Source organism: Trachypithecus francoisi, unplaced genomic scaffold (genome assembly GCF_009764315.1).
Source record: "Trachypithecus francoisi isolate TF-2019V2 unplaced genomic scaffold, Tfra_2.0 Contig00756, whole genome shotgun sequence".
Taxonomy (NCBI): domain Eukaryota; kingdom Metazoa; phylum Chordata; class Mammalia; order Primates; family Cercopithecidae; genus Trachypithecus; species Trachypithecus francoisi.
The window spans coordinates 49,492-71,147 of record NW_022680875.1 but is presented as its reverse complement, the minus strand read 5'-3'; the positions used below and the strand labels follow the sequence as shown (position 1 = coordinate 71,147).

The window sequence follows — 21,656 nt, the reverse complement described above, 5'->3', positions numbered from 1 at the left end:
TGTCACCCCCACTTCTTAAAAGCCTGGCTTTCCTTATGAGACAAATCCCCTTCCCTCCATGGAGTTAGTCCTTCAAAGCACACCTGCATGCACACTGTGTGCCAAACTGTGCAGAAGGTAGCCTCTGCACCTGTCCCTCCCTCTAGACCCTGCCCCATGGCATTTCTCCAAGCCCCGAACTCTTGGGTGTTTCTGGAATTGACCCTGTAGAGAGACACCTGTGTCCTTTTGCTCATGCGATTCCCACTGTTTAGAAATTCTCCCTCCTTTCCTCACCTGTCAATATCATTCACTGCCCAGACCCCACCGCAGGCGGGCAGCGCCTCCTCCACATAGCCTGCCCTGCATCTCCTTCCAGAGGGGCTGCTCCTCTTGCTGCCCTCCCAGGGCAGGCCTACCTAAACTGGACAGCCTCTCAAGGAGGCCAGACTTGCACCCCAATCCTGTTCTGTATTGTCAGCCATATTGGATTAGGATCTGCACCTTGTCCAGCTGGGTCTGGTCCACTTCACAGAACATCTCCCCCAGGCAGCCCGAACTAGCTCATCATTGGTTTTTGTGGAGCAGACCAAAGGTCCCAGAAGCCATAGGTTCTCAAAGACTAGGAATTGTCCAGTTCCATCTGATATCCAGGAGGGAAATACAGCCCATGGGGCGTGGAACTGGGAAGATGGCACAGAGGACTGATGTCTCTGAGAGGGACCCGCAGCAACCCTGCTAACAAGTAATACCTAACATTCGTTCAGCCCTTCCAGACACCAGGTGCTGTGCTAAGTATTTCACACGTGTTCAGCCATTTAATCCTCACAATAACTCACCTCTTAGATGAGAAAACTGAGGCCCAAACAGGTGAAACTCCCAGCCAGTAAGTAGCAGAGCCAGGCTTCAGATCCAGTTAATCTGCTTTCAATGTCCATGCTCTATCTTAGCAACTACACCATTGTGACTAAATATGAATTATAAAAATATAACTGTACCCAGAACCAGCTGCCCTGATGGCAACACGTGAGTCAGGCTCTCTCTAATCTGTGACAATATAAAAATTATTCATCAAAGGTAAAACCTAAAATTAAGACATGGATCAATATACTGTGAGTTCATCACTGATTCTTTTCTTCATGATTTTCTCTCTAATAGGGAATCAAGTCCTAGTCTAGGCTCCTTGAGTGATGACTGTTCAGTACCTCCTCAAAGCCACCCATGGATCAGTAACAGCTCTTGTTTAAATACAGATAGATAGCACCATCTCTCCTCATTAATCATGGATTCTGCATTTATAAATTCACCTGCTTGCTAAAATGTCCTTGTAACCCCAAAATCGATACTGGTGGCACTTTCATGGTCACACACAGGCAGGCACAGAGCAGAGGAAGCTGGATTTGCATGATGGGCACATTCCATCTGAGATACGGCGAGGCCACCTCTGTCTTCTCATTTCATCTCTCATGCTAACAAGCGTCCTCTTCGCGGCCTATTTAGCGCCATGTGTTCTGCATTTTTGTGCTTTTTGTGGTGATGTCACTGTTTAGAGTGGCCCCAAGAGGAGCGCGGCTGTCTGGCATTCCTGAGCTAAGCAGGCTGTGCTGTGCCTTACGGGGAAGGTGCCTGTGTGAGACAAGCTTGGGTAAAGCAGGAGCTGCAGTGCTGCTGGCCATGCATTTGGTGTTGAAAAATCCACAAAATAGCACGTTCAGAAAAAGGAGAAGGAAATTGGCTGATTCATACATGAGGCTGTGGTGGAAAGGGCTAAAGTAACGTCTCTTGTGTGGGATGGAGCTGTGGAAGTGTCTTTCAACAGGAACCCACACATAAAAGAAGGTTGATGAAAATGTTGTGGCCAGAGGTTTGCAAGAGCCTAACCCAGTATTTCCCCTTTGAGAGATGACTCTGTATTCTCTAATTCAGCACTCATGGGAGCTTTATCGGAAGCAACTGCCAGGACTACCTAAAATCAACTGTGGACAGAGAGAGGGAAATGCACGCACTTCAAATGGAAATATATAGACATGTAATTTTATATAGATAATACATATATTTCAATCTGAGTGAAGATTTCTTCCTCTCCTCATCACCTGACCAGTGTCAGTCTCTGCCTGAAGTTCTACCCCTGAGTCACAGAGATCTACCCCCTTAAGTTAGGACCCTGAGCATGTACAGCCATGGCCCATAGTCATGCCAGTCTGCGGTACCTGTCTCACCCTCAGACAGGCAGAGTTGGGGACATGGGTGTGACCAGGGAGGGAATTACAGGCACTGCATTGCTCTCTCCAGAGTCCCTCTTTGTTTACCACCGTGATTGATGGGGTGCTGCTGCCGAAAACACCTGAAGAGCTTCAAGCTGAAAGAAAGTTCCACGCTGTCCCCTACATCATCGGATTTAACAAGAAGGAATTTGGCTGGATTCTTCCAACGGTGAGAAGGCGCAGGCCTCTTGGAGGGACTCACCCACCCCCATCAGCCCTCCTGTCTCTGGTCCCAGGAGTGCTTCCCTCTCTGAGCTCCACTCTGAGTCCCGGGCAGCTGTCCCCTTCAGCAGGAGTTACCATTTCCATGGAAACCTTCTCCAGGAGGGCACAGTGGCCACCTGGGTTTCAGGACCCTGGGATTCCCTCTCCCTAGATTCTCTGATTGTCTTCCTATTGAAGAATCCTGAAGTGTCTGTGCTAGGGAGGGCCAGTAGAGAAAATAACTGTGCAGATGGGAAAACTGAGGGGGCCTAGGAGTGGGAAGGAGCTGAGGAGTACAGAGAGGCAGTCAGGGGCTTCCTGGCTTCCCACCTCGGGCTGGCTATGCATAGTTCCCCCGAAAATCACTCATGTTCTTCATCATCTCATTGGAAATATCCAAAGAAAGTGGCTTCTTCTTGAGTTACTGTTGACTTCTAGGGAATGGTAGACATCAGGTCTACTTAAGAGTGGAGGGTCAGAGGAAGATGAGGATGGAAAAGCTACCTAATCAGGTGCCATGATAAATACCTGGTGATAAAATAATCTATGCAGCAAACTCCAGAGACTCAAATTACTCATGATCAAACCCGCACAGGTACCCCCAAACCTCAAATAAAAGATGGAAAAAAATAAATGGAAAAAGTGATTGGCTTCTAAAAGTAAAGATGGGTTCTTCTTCCAGTTGAAGATAAACAAAGCTGACCCTGGTTAAAGTTGTAGGACGGGTTTATTCAGTAACATGATTGCAATAGGGAAAACAGTCCAGTATGGACTGGACTCACATCCCCAAAACAGAAGCCTGACAGTATTTCATAGGCCAGGTGTGCCAAGGGAAACACAGTGTGGTCTGTGGGGAGGGGCTTGGTCCGTGTGACTAGGCCACCTGGATGTCTTCATCCTGGCTCACCTGGGGCAGAAACAAACTTATCTTCAGGAAAGGAAGCCATGCATTAGACTGCAGGAAGAGCTCACTGAAGTCAGGCTCTACTCCTTCCACAGGGACTGGGAAGATCAGGAGTGAGCTCCCTGAATGTTTGCATTGCAAAGAGAAGGCTCTCAGGTCCTCCAGGAAACAGGGTTGGGTGGTAGATTCACATCCCAAAGGGCAGAGAAAGGGTTTATCATTGCAGGCTTTGTAAAATAACTGCTCTAATTGGGTTCAGCAGCCTTTCTGCTTCTGTCCAGGTTTTGGTTGGAGCAGAGTAAGTTGTCCTGGCAGGGTTGAGCCTTCCCAGGCAGGTATGTTAAGGATACTGGGGTCATTCTAGGGACACAGCGTTAAGCTGCTATAAGCGATGCTAGAGTTTGGTCGAGTCTCTGAGTTCAGAGGTTTGGGAAGAAATGTTATGTGAGTAGAGATGTGCAGTTTGCCCCTCAAAAGGATTTCAGAGGTTCTACCAAAGACCAAAATCATGAAGGCAGGATCTAAGGCTTTCATTGTCATATGTGATACGTGGCAGTACTTGGGAGGTCTACATCCTCTTCTCCAGAGTCCTCCATTCCACACTGGCCTGGCAGAAACCTTGACTCTCCATGTCACTGACCACTATAGGGATCCCAGCCACACACACACACACACACACACACACACACATGCACAGCAAAATACTGCCACAGCTTCTCCGAATTTTTTTTTTTTTTTTGTAATCTTTGCAATGCTTGAGTTTCTGGACATAAGCCCATTTGATTAATTGATTTTGCCCATTTCAGTAAAGACCCACATCCTTAAAAGCCCCCAAAATGAGAGGACTTTCAGTCTGCATTGGTTTGGTCAGTTGGTCAGTTTGTTTGTTTCTTCTCATTAATTCCCAATGTTTCATAAATGCTTAACTTTTCTTTCTTAACAGTCGATGGGCTATCCACTCTCCGAAGGGAAACTGGACCAGAAGACAGCCATGTCACTCTTGTGGAAGTCCTATCCCTTTGTTGTAAGAGTCTAAGAATCATGGGAATTAGCTGAGACGCAGAGAGGGACAATGACTTGCCACAAATCGTAGAGCAATTAAATGGCAAAATGAAGACTGGGCCTCAGGGTTTCCCCCATCTTTCCACCTTTCCCACTTCGCTTTCCACCTTAGCAGGAAGTAGCACAGAGCTGGTAAGGTTCACCACTGAGGCAGCCCTTCCCAGTGGGCTGGAGATGGTGCATCACTCACCAGGGGGTTGTGGTCACTTTATTGATCTATTTCAGTACATTGCTAAGGAACTGATTCCAGAAGCCACTGAGAAATACTTAGGAGGAACAGACGACCCTGTCAAAAAGAAAGACCTGTTCCTGGACTTGATAGCAGATGTGATGTTTTGTGTACCGTCTGTGATTGTGGCCCGGCACCACAGAGGTGAGTCCCAGAGGTCGAACAGGGGAGGGACCTGGACCCCACCAGCTTCTGTATGTGACCCACCTACCTCCCAGCATAGACAGACCTGGAAACAGCCGAGGGTCAGGCTTCAAAGGCTGATTCCATATGGCATGGTGTGAGGTGCTGTCTTATTTTGGTTTTTGCCAGCAGCAGACTGTGAGAAGAAAAATCCAGAGGCAAGTGGTTTTTTAAGGTGATGATCCCAGATAACAGCAGTAGGAGGTGGGGAAGTGAGAGAGGAAAGAGATGGAATCCAATCCATGATGCATTGCCAAGGGAGTATCCACTGTGGACAACTGGAGCTGGGAAACTCAAGGAAACACGGAGAATACAGCACTCAGGGGCATCCCATCTGAGTGGCAAGTGGCAAGAGAGCCGGGATATTTATCCACCAGCTTCCACTTGTCATTGAAGGCTCTTGCAAGGAGTTGTTTATTGCCTATGACTTTGACCTGCTGCACACAAGGGCAGAGCAGTCTCTTGTGACCAAAGGCCTCAGGCCAGGAGCTACAGATGCTGGAGGTGGAAGTCAGGCTGGCATGCCCAGGAAGTGGGAATATGGATGAGACACTGACAGCATCTGCTGCAAGGGCTCCATGCCTGGTGTTATCACATAGGGCTGCTGTAGGACAAATATTGAAAGATGAGTTGTGGAAGGTTTTTAAGGTCCAAGCTGGCTGCAAGCAAGTTTGTTAAGTATTGGAGCTGGGGAAAGACTGGGAGCACTGAGTGGGATCCAGAGGATTGTCCAGGACCAAGAAGACCAAAAGGAGGAGCTGTGGTGGGTGTGGGGGAGGTGTCTGGAGAATGGCAATGTCTGAGGCTGGCTTTTGTCTATCTCGATGTGTGCAGGAACAGGCAAGCACAGGGCCAGGGCAGGGTCTATGCAGGACCTTCTACCATTGACCCAAGGCTGTGTGGGTGGCACATGAGGTTAGGAATGCTTGGGCTCACCTAGAGAGGAGTATCCTTTCCTGGATGCCAACTAGAGGTGGCTCACAGGACTCTTTCTTCCAGCTGTCATTCGCCTAAACTGCAAGCCAGGAAATGTCCTCACTCTAACCATGCTGAAAGGGTTTTTAAATACAGAACTTCATAAGCATGATAAAAACTAGCTAAAGCTGATCTAGCAGGTGCCCAGACACACCTTTGCACAGGAAGGGGCAGGTACTCATAACCCTCATTTATTCACAGGGTCCTGATAAAACCATTTAACGAAGACCACTGAAGTTGAATCTGTTCTTTCTTAAACTTGGCCTTTCCCCATGCTCTGCATCTGATCTATATATAGTGTTCCCATCTCCATCTTCTGATGGTTTGAGCATCCGTATTTGAGCAATACGAAGCCTCTGTTTTTCATCTGATTTCCCATGACTTTGAGTTGAGCGTTTTTTATTTCCCAGGACTACACAGATTTTATCAACTTTCCCCTATTGTCGTGTCTCACTCTTTTTGATAAAAATCACATTTCTGAATATAAAATTAATGTGTAAAATTATAGAAAGTTTCAAAACTATGGAAACACAGAAGGAACTAAGTATCACTCATAATTCCACTACCTGGAGGCAAATGGTATAAATTTTTTGTGTTTTCATCTAAAGATTTTCCATGTTCTATATACTTCAAAAATCAATTTTATATTTTACTTTTGTTCATAGAACACTATGTTGTGAGGATTTTCTGAATGTTGATACAAACTCATCAAAGCATTCCTTCTTCCATGAAATGGCTGTATTAAATTGACTTTAATATTCCTATCTTATTATGCATTTAGCCTGGCTGCTCACACTCTGATGCTACAATAAAATTGTGCTCAGCCTAATGTTCATAAGTCTCTAACCACATGTCTAACAATTTTCTTTGGATTGTTTCTAGAAGTGAATAACTAGGCTGGGCAATAGAAAGTTTTAGAACTCTAGGCAAATACTGCAAAATTGCATCCATTGCATAAGAATGTGGATTTCTTAATTTTCCTTCTCATTTGGGATGCTAAGGTTAAAAATTAACATAAGCTGCCAGTTTCATAAACCTTCCCCACCAACAAGAAGCACATCAGCCTGTTTTAATCTGCATGTCTTTCATGACTAGTCCTCTCATTGTTTCTGCTTCTCTTGTTGTGCCGAATTGTCATGACCCAAATCTGTGCCCTACTTTCCTCTGAAGACTTGTGTTGTGATTGTAAGAATTGTATAAATATCAATGGCTTTAGCCAAAGAGTTTTACAAAGTACGTTTGGGGCAGCATGCTGCCTATAATAAGTTCTGTCTTTCCCAAAAGCTCTTTCTTCTGTGGTTGGTTCTGAGTTTCTTTGGAAAATGTTCAAGGGGCAAAGGCGAGGTCAAACCTTCCCTTTAGCAAGTTTTGCTTGACCTTGAAGCAGCCATTTAACAGGTGGATTACAGAGCCACAGAAGGATGGCATCTTCCCAAGCACATTTCCTGCTGAGCCGAGGGTGCAGTGAAGGAGGCTGACAAAGATGAGTGAATAGATTCTTCTTCATTCTCACATTGAAATGACATGTGCGGGTGGGATATGAGGTTAGGGATGCGTGAGCTCCCATTGTTAAATCCTTTTGTGGATGAATATTTAAGGATGTTAAGGAATGATGGCTGGAGGTGGTGGCTCATGCCAATACTCTCAGCACTTTGGGAGGCTGAGGTGGGAGGATTGTGAGAGCCTAGGATTTCAAGAACAGCTTGGGCAACATAGTGAGATCCTATTTCTACAAAAAAAATTAAAAAAGAAATAATTATACTACAAAATACCATATATAATATACGGTATATATATATACTACAAAATACCATATATAATATCATCCTAAGTTTATATACATGAATGAGAGATATGCTAAAATAAAAAAGAAGCATTCTCTGAGTGGTAGAGTTATGAGTGATATTTTAAATTTGATAAAATTGATTTTTAAATGATATAGGATATGGAAAAATTTTAGAAGGAATTACAAAAAATGCAGCCCTTGCCTCAGGTAGTGGAATTATGAGTGAATTCTAGTTTTGCTTTATGTGTTTCCATATTTTTATCTCTTCTAATTATTCCTAGATGTTTTTGTTTTGTTTTCCAAATGTCTTACTGTACCCAAGGGGAAGACGTTGTAAATTTTCTCCACCAGCCTGGCATTGCCCTGACTCTTTCCTTCTCAGTGTCACTTCTCGGTGGGTATCATGACCAATGCAAAGGGCTGAGGCACAGGGCCGGGCGGCCCACAAGGTAGCCCTGAAGGGGCAGCGGTGTGTGGCTCCAATGAGTCAATCATTGGGAAACTGGCCACTTCCTGGGGCTCGGACAGGAGAGCTTTGTTGCTTGGATAGGAGGGCAGAGCAGAAGGAGAGAGGGCAGAGGAGAGGCAAGGTCACGCTTGCTCAGCCCCTTCTTTTCTCTGCCAGGACTTTAATGCCTTAACACCCTAACACTCCCAGGCCAGGCAGGCAGCAAGACACTTGGGGCAGTGAGATATAAAACAGTGAGTGCCGCAGATTCCTGAGACACAAGAGGCAGATTGTTCCTTCTCTGAGTATGTTTGTATTTAAATAGCCTCACATTCAGACAAGCAACTTGGATTTGCTTCAGTCTTCTCAGGATGGGTGAGAAAAACACTGGAAATTTTCACAATGAGGCAGAACAGAAGACACCTGTCAGGGTGGAGATGGCGTCCACGTGAATGAATGTGAGACTGTTATCAGTCAATTGCATCCAGTGTAACCAGATGTAGAGAGATTTTCTTCTGTGAGAATGCACCAGCAGGCAAAGGGGTTTACGAGGCTGAGTCAGTGTCCCTGCACTGGCACTTATTTTAAATGAATTGACCCAGGATTTCCACATTCGTTCATTAAACATTTGTTCATTGAACAAATATCTGGCTCAAATTCCAGTTCCATGTCAACCAGCTATGCAGCCCGGAGCACGTCACTGAGCTTTCCCGTGACTCTGTTTCTCTACTGTGCTGACAGCCAGAGGTTTCCTGCAGAGCTGGAGACCTTGGTAGCCTCCAGGTGTGTGTCAGGCAACATGAACTGAGCATGAATCCTTGTCTTCTCAGATGCTGGAGCGCCCACCTTCATGTATGAGTTTCAGTATCGTCCAAGCTTCTCATCAGACATGAAACCCAAGACGGTGATAGGAGACCACGGGGACGAGATCTTCTCTGTCCTCGGGGCCCCATTTTTAAAAGGTAATGTCTCCTTGCTGTCCGTGAGCTTGGAGTTAGGAGACCTGGGTTCCAGTCTTGGTGTGGTGAGCTTCAGCAAGTTTCTCCTCTCCTGGTCTTAGTTTCCTGATTCTCTATAACAGGGTTGAACGTCATTGGGTAGTCCCTGAGCTTCCTCCCGCTCTAACACATGTGAGGGGGGATGTGTCTTCATGTGACCTCTGCACAGACACTCAGAATCCTGGGCTGTGTCATCAACAAGACAGGTGTGGGGTGGTCTCTTGCAGGATTCACTATGACACGGTTGAATGCCATTGGGTTGTGCCCCAGGTTCCTCCTGCTCTAACACACCTGAGGGAGGATGTGTATTCATGTGCCTTCTGCACAGACACTCAGAATCCTGGGTTGGGTCATCAACAAGATAGATGGTGGGACACATGCAGGGCCCTGCTCTAGGTTCAGAAGCTACCAATCAATTTCCCGCTCCCAGGAGTGCTGAGAATGTGACTGAGGGTGAGGTTAGAATTGGTGTTAACCCTGAGTCAGGTCTAATGTGTGTCTGTTTGTCTTTCTGTCTGTCTCTAACAAAAACTCATAACCTTTAAATTTAATACATTTAATAATTGTTAATTTAGAAATCACAGGGTGCATGACTTTGGAATAAGAGATGAGACTTTATTTTTGATATGCTTTATAACCAGCCAGGTGGTCATCCTACAGGCTGGGAAGGTGCCTCTGGCCAAGCCCAGACATAGGCTCATTGATCGAGGAGGGGTTGGGTAGGAGCTTTCTGTGAATGGATTTGCTAAACATACATGTTCAACAGGTTACAGGGGGAACAATGGATATTCATGAAGACAGTCCTGACAGATGTGTATTAAACAAACATGCATGTAACATGGCCCATGTTCACCGGGTGGTGGAGACCTAATATTTAAATATATTATAATTAGGGCCTATAAGTCCAAAAGTCTTCTCAGGACATAAAGCCCAGCAAGTGAGCAGCCTCTGTACAGCAGCCAGGTCCAGTGCATGGTTGGTGATGTTCCTATGTGGAGAAAGTTACTGAAATCAGTCTCTTATGCAGTCAAAGCCATAGTTAAGACTGGAGGGTCAGGGTTCTGTTTGTCTGCGTATCCCAGCTTCAGCCATTGTAATTATTTTCATTTTGCTTAAGTCCAAGCCAGTGCTTGTTTAGCTGCTAGAGAAACAGAATCACCTCGTTGAAGTGAGAACAGAGTGGATTCTTTAAGGGTAGAGATGTAGGCCAGAACCCTTGCCCGACGTGGCCTTAGGTCTGATTTTTAATTTGGTGTCTTATTGCCACAAAGAGTGTTCTGTCAGAATGATGACCTTTATTTTATTGCTGATGCTGGTCAGTGGCGTCTAAACTACAAAAGAGACGGAGTATTATGAGGCGTGTCTGACCTCCTGTCCCTTCCCAGGCAGGAACACAGTTGAAGGATTTTCTGGGCTCCCCTTATCCCAGAGAGGGTCTGTTCAGTCAGCTGGAGGTGTTAGGATTTTTTAGTTTACATTATACAATATTTTTGAAAGTCCTCTCACAATATCTTCTAAACCTTAACTCTCAGCAGTTACAGATCACATGGGACTCACCCCACGGCTGCTCAGAACACACCAGCGCCTCTGGGCATCTCGCTGTGCATGCTTAGGAGCCTTGCGGTTCTGTTGGTTTCCAGAATGTGAATTGTGGGTGTGTGCTGGGGAGGCAGAAAAGACCCAAGAGAGAGCAACCCTGGGAGGCGGGGCTGCTGTAGAGGAAACCTTGGGGTGTGGCATTGCCTGTGACCCTGAGCAGGGAGGAGGCAGGCGAGGGTCACAGGAGACAAAGGCAGCCAGCACATGGAATGACGCATGCCCATTGCTGAGCCCTCAGTCAGATATGGTCAAAGGTAAAGTACACACAAATCCACCAGGATCTTCTAGAACCACAAATCTCAGCTCAGTGGGTGTGGAGCATTCGCCAAGACTATGTTTCTAGCAGGCTCGCACATTATGTTGATGCTGCAGGTCCGCGGACCACACTTTGAGTCACAAAGGCTTTTTTTCTTCTTCCCCTCAGAGGGGGCCTCAGAAGAGGAGATCAGACTCAGCAAGATGGTGATGAAATTCTGGGCCAACTTTGCTCGCAATGGGTGAGGCACTTGGCAAAGACAGAGGAGGACTGGTGAAGGTGGGTGGGGCAGGGCATGCCTATTGGGAAGGGGCAGCTTCTAAGGTTCTAGTGATCAATCTCCTGACCCTGTGACCATAGCATTCTGACAATGAGAGCTCTCTACAAATGGAGAGGCCACTCCCGGAGATAGTCAGCTCCTCATCTCGGGAGGTATACAAGCCTCTTGACAGAGATAACTTGGGCATCCTTGCACATCTCAGAAGATTGTTGGGAACACACAGCAGCTGTGGGGCAATTCTATTTTATTCTGTTTCCAGAAACCCCAATGGGGAAGGGTTGCCTCGCTGGCCAGAGTACAACCAGGAGGAAGGCTACCTGCAGATTGGTGCCAACACCCAGGCGGCCCAGAAGCTGAAGGACAAGGAAGTGGCTTTCTGGACCAAACTCTTTGCCAAGAAGGCAGTGGAGACGCCACCCCAGACAGAACACATTGAGCTGTGAATGGAAGATCCAGCCAGCCTTGGGGGCCTGAAAGAGCAAAGACTGGGGTCTTTTGCGAAAGGGATTGCAGGTTCAGAAGGCATCTTACCGTGGCTGGGGAATTGTCTGGTGGTGGGGGGCAGGGAACAGAGGCCATGAAGGAGGAAGTTTTGTATTTGTGACCTCAGCTTTGGGAATAAAGGATCTTTTGAAGGCCCAATTAGTGCTTATGTCTTATACTGGAGATTAACAATTGTCCTCAGAGACAGAATAATGCTGTAATAGGCAATGTGAGAAGGAAGGTGGCTCTGCTGGGGATGACCAGGCCTCAGGATGAGCAGAGCCCCAAGGACTGGGCCATGGATGGTGCTCAGGGGAACTCTGGGCCTGTTGCATGTTTCTGGGCCCCCAACAATTTCCAACAATAGGAGTTGGGATGGCCAGAGTGTAGCATCCAGACCCTCTGTTTGGAGCTGCCTGTGGAAATGGAAGTGGCCCAGGCTGAGAATGTGCCTGGACCAGGGAACAGGGAGACATGCTGAGGTGATCCTGTGGTACTGTTGCATGGCATTTACTGACCCTTGCAAGGGCCTAAAACACCTTTCTTGGTATGTACACTAGCCTCTCAAAACCCCCCATGAGGCTGTGTCTTCCAACAACTGGTCTAAACTCCTTCTGTAGCCTGGACCACTTCTGGTGTGGGCAGTGACCACCTTGGAGTAAGTCTCCAGAGGGCCAACATAATACTGTGTCTTTCAGAATCCCATGGGTGATTTCTGGATTCTGTTAGTACGTAGAAAGCTCTAAAGCATGTCATTGCTGCCGTATCAGCAAGAGGAGGCTGGATTGTCCTCAAAATCATAACTTTTCCTGCACCAAAGAACTGAAGTTGCAAGGCACATGGTTCTCTTGAAATGGAAGGGAAGATAAGCACCTAGGGGGAGTGGTGGGATGTGAACACTGGCTTACTTCTCACCTGCAGGCAGGAGACGGGGTGACCATCATGAGTGGATATACTCTGTGAATTTTAATCAGTGCTGAAGGCAAAGTGTGATCCACTGTGAGAGTATAAAACCTCTGAGAACCATGGACCCATGAAGAGGTTGATTCCCATCACAGACTCTACTCCATGGGTATCTATCAGGGCCCATGAGAAAGATTAGGGTAGATAGTAAGACTGGAGAAAATCTGCCTTCAGGAATGCAGGCATGAGCCATGCTCACACCCTTCACTCCTAAAGAACAAAATCCTTCAACCATTGCAGAATGGCCAACAAATCTTGTCCTCCTCAAGGTACTCGTAGACACATACTGACTTTGAAGATAAGAAATCTTTTAAAACTCTGTAGCCCTGGGAGAGGGACAGGGAGTCATCTTGGGCCCAGATTATTGGTCTTTTACTGCTGGGGATAGTCAATCTCTCTGAAAAGCTCCGTCTCCAACAGCAAGAAACGCAGGTCCTACCTAAGGTTGAGGCTGGATCATGACAAGAGAAGGCATTCCTGGCTGCTACCATGGAGTTAGCAAGTCCCCGGTAACAGAAATGTACTGCTGGGGGAGAGAGCAAAGCATGCAGAGCAACCCTCTGGTAAGAGCAGGTGAACAGAAAGGGCCTAAACCTGAGAGTGGAACAAGACATTAGGAAAATCCTTCAGAAAACCAGCCCTTACACAAGTGCACTAGAACCAGCACAAGGTAGCACTGGAAGCATTTGAAGCAGATGGTGCATTTAAGATAGCCATAGCAACAACAAAACTATTCCCTGATCACCACACTCGAAATACACACACACACACACACGTACACACACAAAATCAGTGTAGCAGCAGCAGAAAAGATATGTCCATTTCCTGTCATGGATACTACTTACTTCAGTTTCAGTTCACTTACCCATGATGTCAAGTATTGAATTCAAAATCACAAACCTTATAAAGGAAGCAAAACCTATTAACAAGAGACAAACAGTTGGGCACAGTGGTGCGTGCCTGTAGTCCCAGCTACTTAGGAGGCTGATGCAGGAGGATTGCTTGAACCTGTGAGTTCAAGGCTGTAGTGCACTGTAATTGCACCTATGAACAACCATCTGCACTCTAGCCGTGGTATTATGGTGAAATAGCATCTCTTAGAGTGAGAGAGAGAGAGAGAGACAAACAAAACAATCAACAGAACCAGATTCAGAGATAACCTAGGTGTCAGACTAACAGACTGGGATTTTAAAACAACTATGTGGAATACTTCCATGAACAGATGGATAGTTTCAGCAGAGAGGTAGAAACTATGAGAAAGAAGCAAATGGAAATGTTAGAAATAAAAAATAAAGTAGTAACAGAAATTAGAAATGCCTCTAATGGATTCATCAGTAGATCTGACACAGCTGAGGAATGAATGAGTGCAGCTGAAGACAGGTCAACAAAAATTACCCAACTTAAAAAGAGAAAAGTCAGTGAAAAAAGAAAAAAAAAACCAGGGAATCAAAGAACTGAGAGATAATATCTAATGGTCCAACATATGCATAACTGGAATCCCAGAAAGAGAAGACAGATCAAACCGAAGAAAATATTTGAAGAAATAATGGCTGAGAATTTTCCAAAACTAATGAAAAACATCAAGGCACAGTCCAAGTGCTTGGAAATCCCCAAGCTGGATTCAACAACAACACCACCACCAACAACGACAGCAATAACAACATACACATTTAGACACACACTGAGAAAATATTGAAGGCAGCCAGAGGAAAACGACATTGCATACAAAGAAAGGGATTAGAGCAGACTTCTCATTGGAAACTGTGCAAGCCAAAAAATAATGGAGTGACATGTTTAAAGTATTCAAAGGAAAGAAATCTTTCAGAAATCTACATCTAGCAAAAGCACTTCTCAAAAAATACAGGGAAAAATATTTTCAGATGAATAATAGAGAGAATGTATAATTACATACTTGTGCTACTAAAAATATAAAAGGAAATTCTTCATGCAGAAGTTATATGATACAGACAAAAACTTAGGGCGATGATCATGGGAACCCTCAGCTGGTAGCCAGTTCCTCAGAAGCGCAGGTTAGTGCAGGACAGGCATCCCTCTTTTCTCACTTGCAGTTCTCAAGAATAAATGTAGAATGTGCTAGGATGCAATGTCCTGACATGGGGGGACATGGAGGAACTGGCCATCACAGCCCCGGCTCTGTTCCAGTCCCTCCCCGGGAACAAGATGTTCTTCAACACTCTAGCCCAGCATGTTATGGTTCCCCCAAAGTATGAAACCCTGGGTGGGTTGTCTTCATAGCCCCGCAGCTGCAGTACAAGCAGGGCATGCGCAACTAAGATTCCATCCGCCCCAGGCAGCCTTCTGTTGTTCATTGCTGCCTATGCGTTTGGGTGGGAGTTTCCCATCTCCCTCAAACTGAGATTGAATGCCTTCTTGCTACAAGTAAAAACACAGCTTCATAGATTTGTTGGATGTCGGGGTGTTGTGTCACACCGGATCCAGACAGGCTGATAACAGGCCTGTGGTGAACCTGCTTCACAGTTACAACCTGGGACTTGCGACTGGTCTCTGACATGGGGGCACTCTAGTGGGACTGACCCCTTAAGCTGTGGGATCTGGCGCTGTCTCCAGGCAGATGGTGTCAGATGGGACTGCATTAGAGGATATTCAGTGGGCATGCACTGGAGAATTGGTGTGTGGGAAAAGCCCACACATGGTGTCAGAGGTGAAGTATTGAGGTTGGCGGAGCGTGGAGAGGAAAAACAGTTGGGTTTTTAAGTTCGTGAGTTTTAGACTGGTCCAGGGAAGAGGAAAGAGATGGACCCGTTGTAGAAAAATGCTAGGTAGATGGAGTTTGCTGAACACTTCTGACATGCCAGGTACTGTATCAGATTTGTGTTAGAGGCTGGGGAGGACCCTGAGCCAGAAGGCATTTCATCTCCGTTTGGAAGAGGAATAAGATTTGGAAACTCCCACCCAAACAGCCCATGCGTGATGACGACTGTAGAGACCGAAAGTGCCAAGAGACCAGGCTTGATGCTGTGCCTGGATGTGTCAGCCAAGGCGTCCGCACCACTATCTGGGGACATTGCTGGGAGCCTGGGCCGGAGGTTGCGGTTCTGACTCTGCCCTGGAAGCAGGGTGGCTATCTGACACTGCCCACAAGGGGGCACCAGAGACTTGCTGACAAATGGGCGCCCTTGGCCAGAATGAGGACCCTGAATTAGAAACCAGGAAGAGCCCAGACAGGGATTTCAAACACTGCTGTGGGTGAGAAGGCAGTACTGCTTGGCACCTAAAGACTCAGGCTCTAGATCCAGACTGCGCAGCTTCATATTCCGGTATTGTGACCAGGGCCGGCTGGTTTCCTGGGCCTGAGACCTGTGCAGTCACAGGGCCCTACTGTCAGGAGGGCTGTATGTGGCTTTAATGCTGTGCTCCTGCTGTCCTGAAATTCTTCCAAATTGTTAGAGTGAGCATCCTGTATTGTTTTTGTGTGTTTGTTTGCCCAGCAAATTCCACAGCAGGTCCTGTCTGTCACTTTCCAGCCAGTTTTCTTGGGCCTCGTGGTGGCGTTCACATGGTTGATGCCAAGTGTTTGCTCGTAGGGTTTCTGTGAAGACTCTCTGAGTTACAATGGAGAGTATTTTATCATCAAACACATAATAACTATGCAGTGAGTTTTACTTACTGACTTTTACTTACTTCTATTACTACTATTCTTCTCTCTTTCTTTCCTTCCTTCCTTCCTTCCTTCCTTCCTTCCTTCTTTCTTTCTTTTCTTTTCTTTTCTTTTCTTTTCTTTTCTTTTCTTTTGTGATGGAGTTTTGCTCTTGTTGCCCAGGCTGGAGTACAGTGGCACAATCTTGGCTCACTGCCACCTCCACCTCCCCAGTTCAAGTGATTCTACTGCCTCAGCCTCCCGACTAGCTGGGATTACAGGCACCCGTCACCACACCTGGCTAATTTTTGTATTTTTAGTAGACATAGGGTTTCAGCATGTTGGCCAGGTTGGTCTCGAACTCCTGACCTCAGGTGATCCACCCACCTCGGCCTCCCAAAGTGTGGGATTACAGATGTGAGCCACCGTGCCTGGCCTATTACTGCTAGTATTATAGAGTTCAAGGGTACCATGGACTGTTCAACAAAGGCCAATGTGCACTTCCCTGGGTACAGATCCATCTGCTGGGCAGCTCTCAGTCCATCCACCAGGTCGCATTGCCCAGCACTTCTTGGGGAGCCCCAAAATAAGTTTGACCTTGGTCCTGACCCAAGGATCCCATGGTCTGACAGGTGAGGCCTCTGGGATGCAGCTTACCGAACCCTGCTCTGTAGCATCTCCCCCTCTCTCTGGACCAGAAGGAAAAAATATGCTGTTTCTTCCCACCGCTGAGGCTCAAGGAGCTCTGGGACGCCGTCTCAGACAGGACCACCAGATGTGGTATGAGGATTCTGCACTGGGTCTGTGGTCAGCTTTCTCATGGTAAGCTTTGAATTTTCCTTCAGCAACAAAGGAGGAAGCACCCAGGCTTTCTTATCAGCTTTCCAGGTGTCAGCAAGAGGGGACAAGGGAAGGCTGAGACTTAAAATCCACCAGGAGTCAAACACTGAAAAGTGAGTTTGGATTCACTATGACACAGCATTAGGTTGGGTTTTGTGTTTTCTTTAATCCAATCTGAAAATCATTTTTAATTGGTGTGTTTACATCATTTTTGTTTAATATAATTATTGATACGATTGGATTAAAATCTGTCATTTCAGGGGTACTTTTTCATTTGTTCCTGTGTCTTTGTTCTTCTCCTCTCTGCTCGCTTGTGTAGCGAGTATTTATGATTTCATATTATCTCCACTATTGTGTTATTATTCCTATCTCTTTTTCAAATTATTGATTGGTTTTTTTGGGTATACAATATACATATTTGGTTAATTGCCTTATACCTTCAGACAAGACCAATTACACAAAGTGTAAGAATCTTACGAAAGTGTACTTCAAATACCTATCTCTCATCTTTCCTATCATTTTTATCGTATATTTTATTCTTACATATGATCAAAATCCACAGCTCATTGGTGCTATTTTTGTTTTAAACAGTAATTAAATAAGAGGAAAAATAGCTTACATTACCTTTATTTTTAAGTTCTATGTAGAGCTCACTTCTTTGATGAATATCCAAGTTTTCTTCCTGTATCGTATACCTTCTCCATAAAGAATTTCCTTTTATATTTTTGGTAGCACAAGTATGTAATTACAAATTTTCTCCATTGTTCATCTGAAAACATTTTTCCTTTTATTTTTTTGAGCAGTGGTTTTGCTGGAGCGTGGAGCCTGCATCGGTGTGGGCAGGCGCATAGATGTTCAGGTAAGGCAGTCTTCTGACACACCGATATTGGGGTAATGCACCTTGAGCATGTGTTGATCTAAGCGCAGCCACTCTGAGTTCTGGAGGCACCTTGGAGAAGGAGAGGAGAAAACCCTCAGAAAAAGTTGTCAGCAAACTTGCCTGGGAAGGGCCAGTTCTTCTGAGAGCAGGGAGGCCTGGTCGTCTCCTCTGCCTGAGCAGAAGAGGCAGCTACTGGTACAAAGTCCAATCATGCCTAAACCCCCATGGTTTCCAAAACAAACAAGCAAGCAAATTATACTTCTCTTTGATCTGGTTCCTGGCTAGGAAAGCATATGGTGAGAATAATTGCACCATTACCCCCCACCACCCTCCCATGCTTACACCACCCTCCTATGCCACCACCATAATATAGATACACATAACAAACCAAGCTGGCTCAACAATTCCCCAAACCGTAGAGGGCAGGACACAGTCGAATAACAAGGGCTTTGCCCCTGCGGCTCCCTATTCTGTCCCCAGAAGAGCAAAGGAACATTTCCAGGCCTCTGTACCTGGAACCAACCGGGATAGACTCCCGCACCCAGGCTTTGCTCAAGCTGGGCCCTCTGCCTGGGCTGCTCTCTCCCCATATCTGCGTGCTCACATTCTTCCCTTCTTTGGAAACACCCACCTACTTTGTGTTGTTTCCCAGAACTTGTCCTAAGCTTGTGCGTGTGCATTATCATTATCCCCAGCTCAGCTGTGAGCACCTGAAAGCCTACGACTCTGTTTTAGTCACCTCTGTACCTCAGAGCACCAGCACAGAGCATGATACACCATAAGATTAAGAGAGGCTGTAATGTGAATGCTTCTACCATACTGTGTGCACAATCAATGCTAGTTGTTTTCGTAATAGAATAGTGTGCAATATCACTGCACGTCTTCTCCTGACAGGTGTTCATGCCTCCTTGCCCCTTTTGTATGTTGTTGATCAGGCCTCAGTGCTCTCAGAAAAGCCATCTCTGACCTCCCATCAAAGCTGGGCCAGGTGGGTCTTTGTTTCCCCTCAGCACCCTTCCCTGACACTCTAATGGTTGCCCTTCCCATCTTATATTTTAACTGTCAATTACTGCTTACATTCCTGCCACCATCACCCCTCTGCATGCTCCCTGAGGACAGCTGTGACTCATCCCCTGCCGTGTCCCCAGGCCTAATGGAGAGCCAGTTGGCCTAATGGGGAGCCAGTTATCAAGTTGGTTCTCAATGAATATTAGTTGGGTGAATGAATGAATGCACACAATAAATGAGTTTCAGCTTGATGTCCTCAGTCCTTGGACCACATGGGGTCATCTTCTGTGGCTTAGGGAATATCCTGGCACCAAAATTTCTTCTGCCAGGAACCCATGTGGCCCAACCTGAGAGCTTGACAGAATCTAAAGACTTGGAAGATTCTAGGGGGATTTTCAAGTCTCACTGCCCACCCAGTAAGTCTCACCTCACCACTCCACAATTAACCTGGCAACTGGTTACTTACCCGAGCTTGAAAATCTGCAGTGACCAGGAGCTCCTTACCTCCCAGAATCCCTGTGTCACAGAGACACATCCACATGTTCTTTCCATGGGTATTTATGCAGTTCACCATGGGTCAGGTATTGCATCAGGCACAGTTTTGGCAGCTGGAGCTGACACCCTTCTAGTGTGGTTCTTCTCAATAAAGCCCCACCCAGTCTAACCATAGAGGTCAGCTTGGGTGAGAGGTCACAAGAAGATACCTAGACAGTCCCTTCTGACCAAAGGACTCAGTAAGCCCATCTCAGCACTTTCAGACAACCTGGCTGGTGATCAGAGTCTCTAGAGAGAGTTCAGATAATAGTTTCCTGGGCTCAGCTTGAGATATTCTGATTCAGAAAGTTCAGAAGGGAGCTTGGAGAATCGACATATTTTTAAAGATGCTTCCAGCGTTCTGGCCATCAGTCGGTTTAGGAGTCAGGGGATTATCGAACCACTGGCCTGAGTCTCAAGCCCTCTCTTTCCCTCCTCCCTCATCCACGCCAATCCCTCTTCTTTCTCACTGGGCTGCATGACCTGCATTCCTGCCACTCCCAGAGTCACAAGCCACCCGTGGGCCCAAACCTGGTCTTACAAATTAGGGTAGGAGGTGGCTTCTCGCAAGTTATCCCAGGGTGATGCAGGCTGTGGGTTTGTAATTCGCAGGGGTCCCAGCAGGGGAGCAGCAAAGGGGACTCCGAGGAACACGTTCACAGGCACAGGGCTTCCCAGCACGGTGACTTGCTTGCCCTGAATCCATCCCAGCCTGGTGTTCCTCTGTGGCCCTTCAGCAGAAGGCCCTGGGGGAACACATGGAGGAATCAGGAGCAGGCTGGGGACAGGCAGAGTCATGGCCCACCCAGGCTGGAGCTCCTCAGTGGGGACATGCTTCCTTCACCCAGAGGCTGTGCAGCTGACGGTATCCAGGTTCCCTCTCCATGAATCCAGGTCCACAGTTTCTTCCAAGATTGCTGTAGAAGTCACCCCCATGAGACCACTGACTTAGTTTCTCCTAGGAGCCCAGCAGCACCTAGCCACCAAATCTCCCCCATTCACTCAGGAACCCATCTCCCTTCTGCTGAGAGCGCTTTCTTTCTACAGGATTGACACACACCGAACACTGTTGATCCTGGAATGCCACAAACTCATCTTCCCAGGGGTTCCTACACTTCTGTCACTCCACACCCTCCGGCACCACTGCCGGCACATCTGTGCAGCACCTGCATGATTACTGGCTTTTTATTTTTTTCTTAAAATTTAATTTCAATAAACTCCTTTTAAAATTTTACCTAGAAGAATTCCAAGTAATGACATTTATGGAATTGTGGTTGGTGAGTTAGGTATATGCTTTTGAATACACATGAATATTCATGGATGAAAATTTAAAATTCTCAAGCAGATGCTTCCTGAAATCAACCCATCTACTGCCAGCAGCATGGCACTTTGGGAGACTGGGCGTGCAGGAGTCTCAGTCACCACACAGAACATGGAGGCTTGGGAAGGAAACTGCCCGGCTACTTACTTAGCAAGACCCAGGTGTCTTAGCACTGTTTCTAATGTCATTTCATTACTGAAAGTCCTGTCGCTGCAGCCAGGAGTGCGGAAGCACAGGCTCTGCTCCTCACACCTCCCCAGTGCTCAGGATAGAGCCCCTCTAAACCCCTTGCAGCGTGTGAGCATCCCAAGGGCAGAACCAGGGTCTTTTGTGTGCTACCCACCCCAAGAAAGGAGCTCTGGTCCTAGGTTCTCGGCAACACCAGAATATTGATGCCATCAAAGTACTACATAGCTCTCCACGGACCCTCAGAGACCTCTAAAAAATAACCTTATTTCTACCAGTGGAAAATCCTGGCCCACCCCATCTTCTGAGAGCCCTCCTCTCCCATTGGATATCTCACCCTTGGTGGGGGCTGCAAGGACCCAGATAGCCCAAAATAGGATCTGGCCTGGGTGCACCCAATTCCCGCTCATTTGGCTGCCTGCCTGAACTCCGTGAACATCGACGGCTGCTGCTCGCTTCAGAGAACTTTGTTCGGGAGCCAGAAAGAACTTCTTGTTAACCAGTAAATGCTGAATAAGCAGGCAGAGGCAGCCGAGTTACTGAAGAACAGCATCAGAACAATATTCTCAAAGGAACTGACCAAGCAAGACTTTCCTGTTCTGATTTACATAAGAAGCTGATGATTAACTCTTGAGCTGGGGAAAGATAATGTGAT

General features: G+C 46.6%; 2 protein-coding genes across 2 annotated transcripts in view; one reads left to right on the top strand and one right to left on the bottom strand.

The window, feature by feature from the left end:
- Positions 1 to 11,809, top strand: part of LOC117088390 (liver carboxylesterase 1-like) — a 25,370-nt gene extending 13,561 nt beyond the window's left edge. The window contains 6 exon segments of the mRNA XM_033219646.1: positions 2,272 to 2,412; positions 4,295 to 4,375; positions 4,639 to 4,786; positions 8,865 to 8,996; positions 11,056 to 11,128; positions 11,427 to 11,809. Coding sequence (XP_033075537.1) covers positions 2,272 to 2,412; positions 4,295 to 4,375; positions 4,639 to 4,786; positions 8,865 to 8,996; positions 11,056 to 11,128; positions 11,427 to 11,610 — 759 coding nt within the window. The 3' untranslated portion in view covers positions 11,611 to 11,809.
- Positions 9,887 to 21,656, bottom strand: LOC117088407 (carboxylesterase 5A-like). The gene is made up of 4 exons (XM_033219676.1): positions 21,339 to 21,656; positions 20,036 to 20,240; positions 17,697 to 18,021; positions 9,887 to 10,020 (listed from the first exon to the last, which is right to left on the bottom strand). Exons 1-3 carry the CDS (start codon positions 21,409 to 21,411, stop codon positions 17,928 to 17,930), a joined length of 372 nt encoding a protein of 123 aa, XP_033075567.1. The 5' UTR covers positions 21,412 to 21,656; the 3' UTR covers positions 9,887 to 10,020; positions 17,697 to 17,927.

Excerpts from the sequence above, each read along its gene's own strand:
- LOC117088407 (XM_033219676.1), bottom strand. The coding sequence starts at position 21,411 with ATGAGCGGGAATTGGGTGCACCCAGGCCAGATCCTATTTTGGGCTATC. Across the intron at positions 20,241-21,338 it reads CCTTGCAGCCCCCACCAAGG|GGCCTTCTGCTGAAGGGCCA; the intron begins GTGAGATATCCA and ends GTGTTCCCCCAG. Across the intron at positions 18,022-20,035 it reads GCCACCTCCTACCCTAATTT|GTGCCTCCAGAACTCAGAGT; the intron begins GTAAGACCAGGT and ends TCCTTCTCCAAG.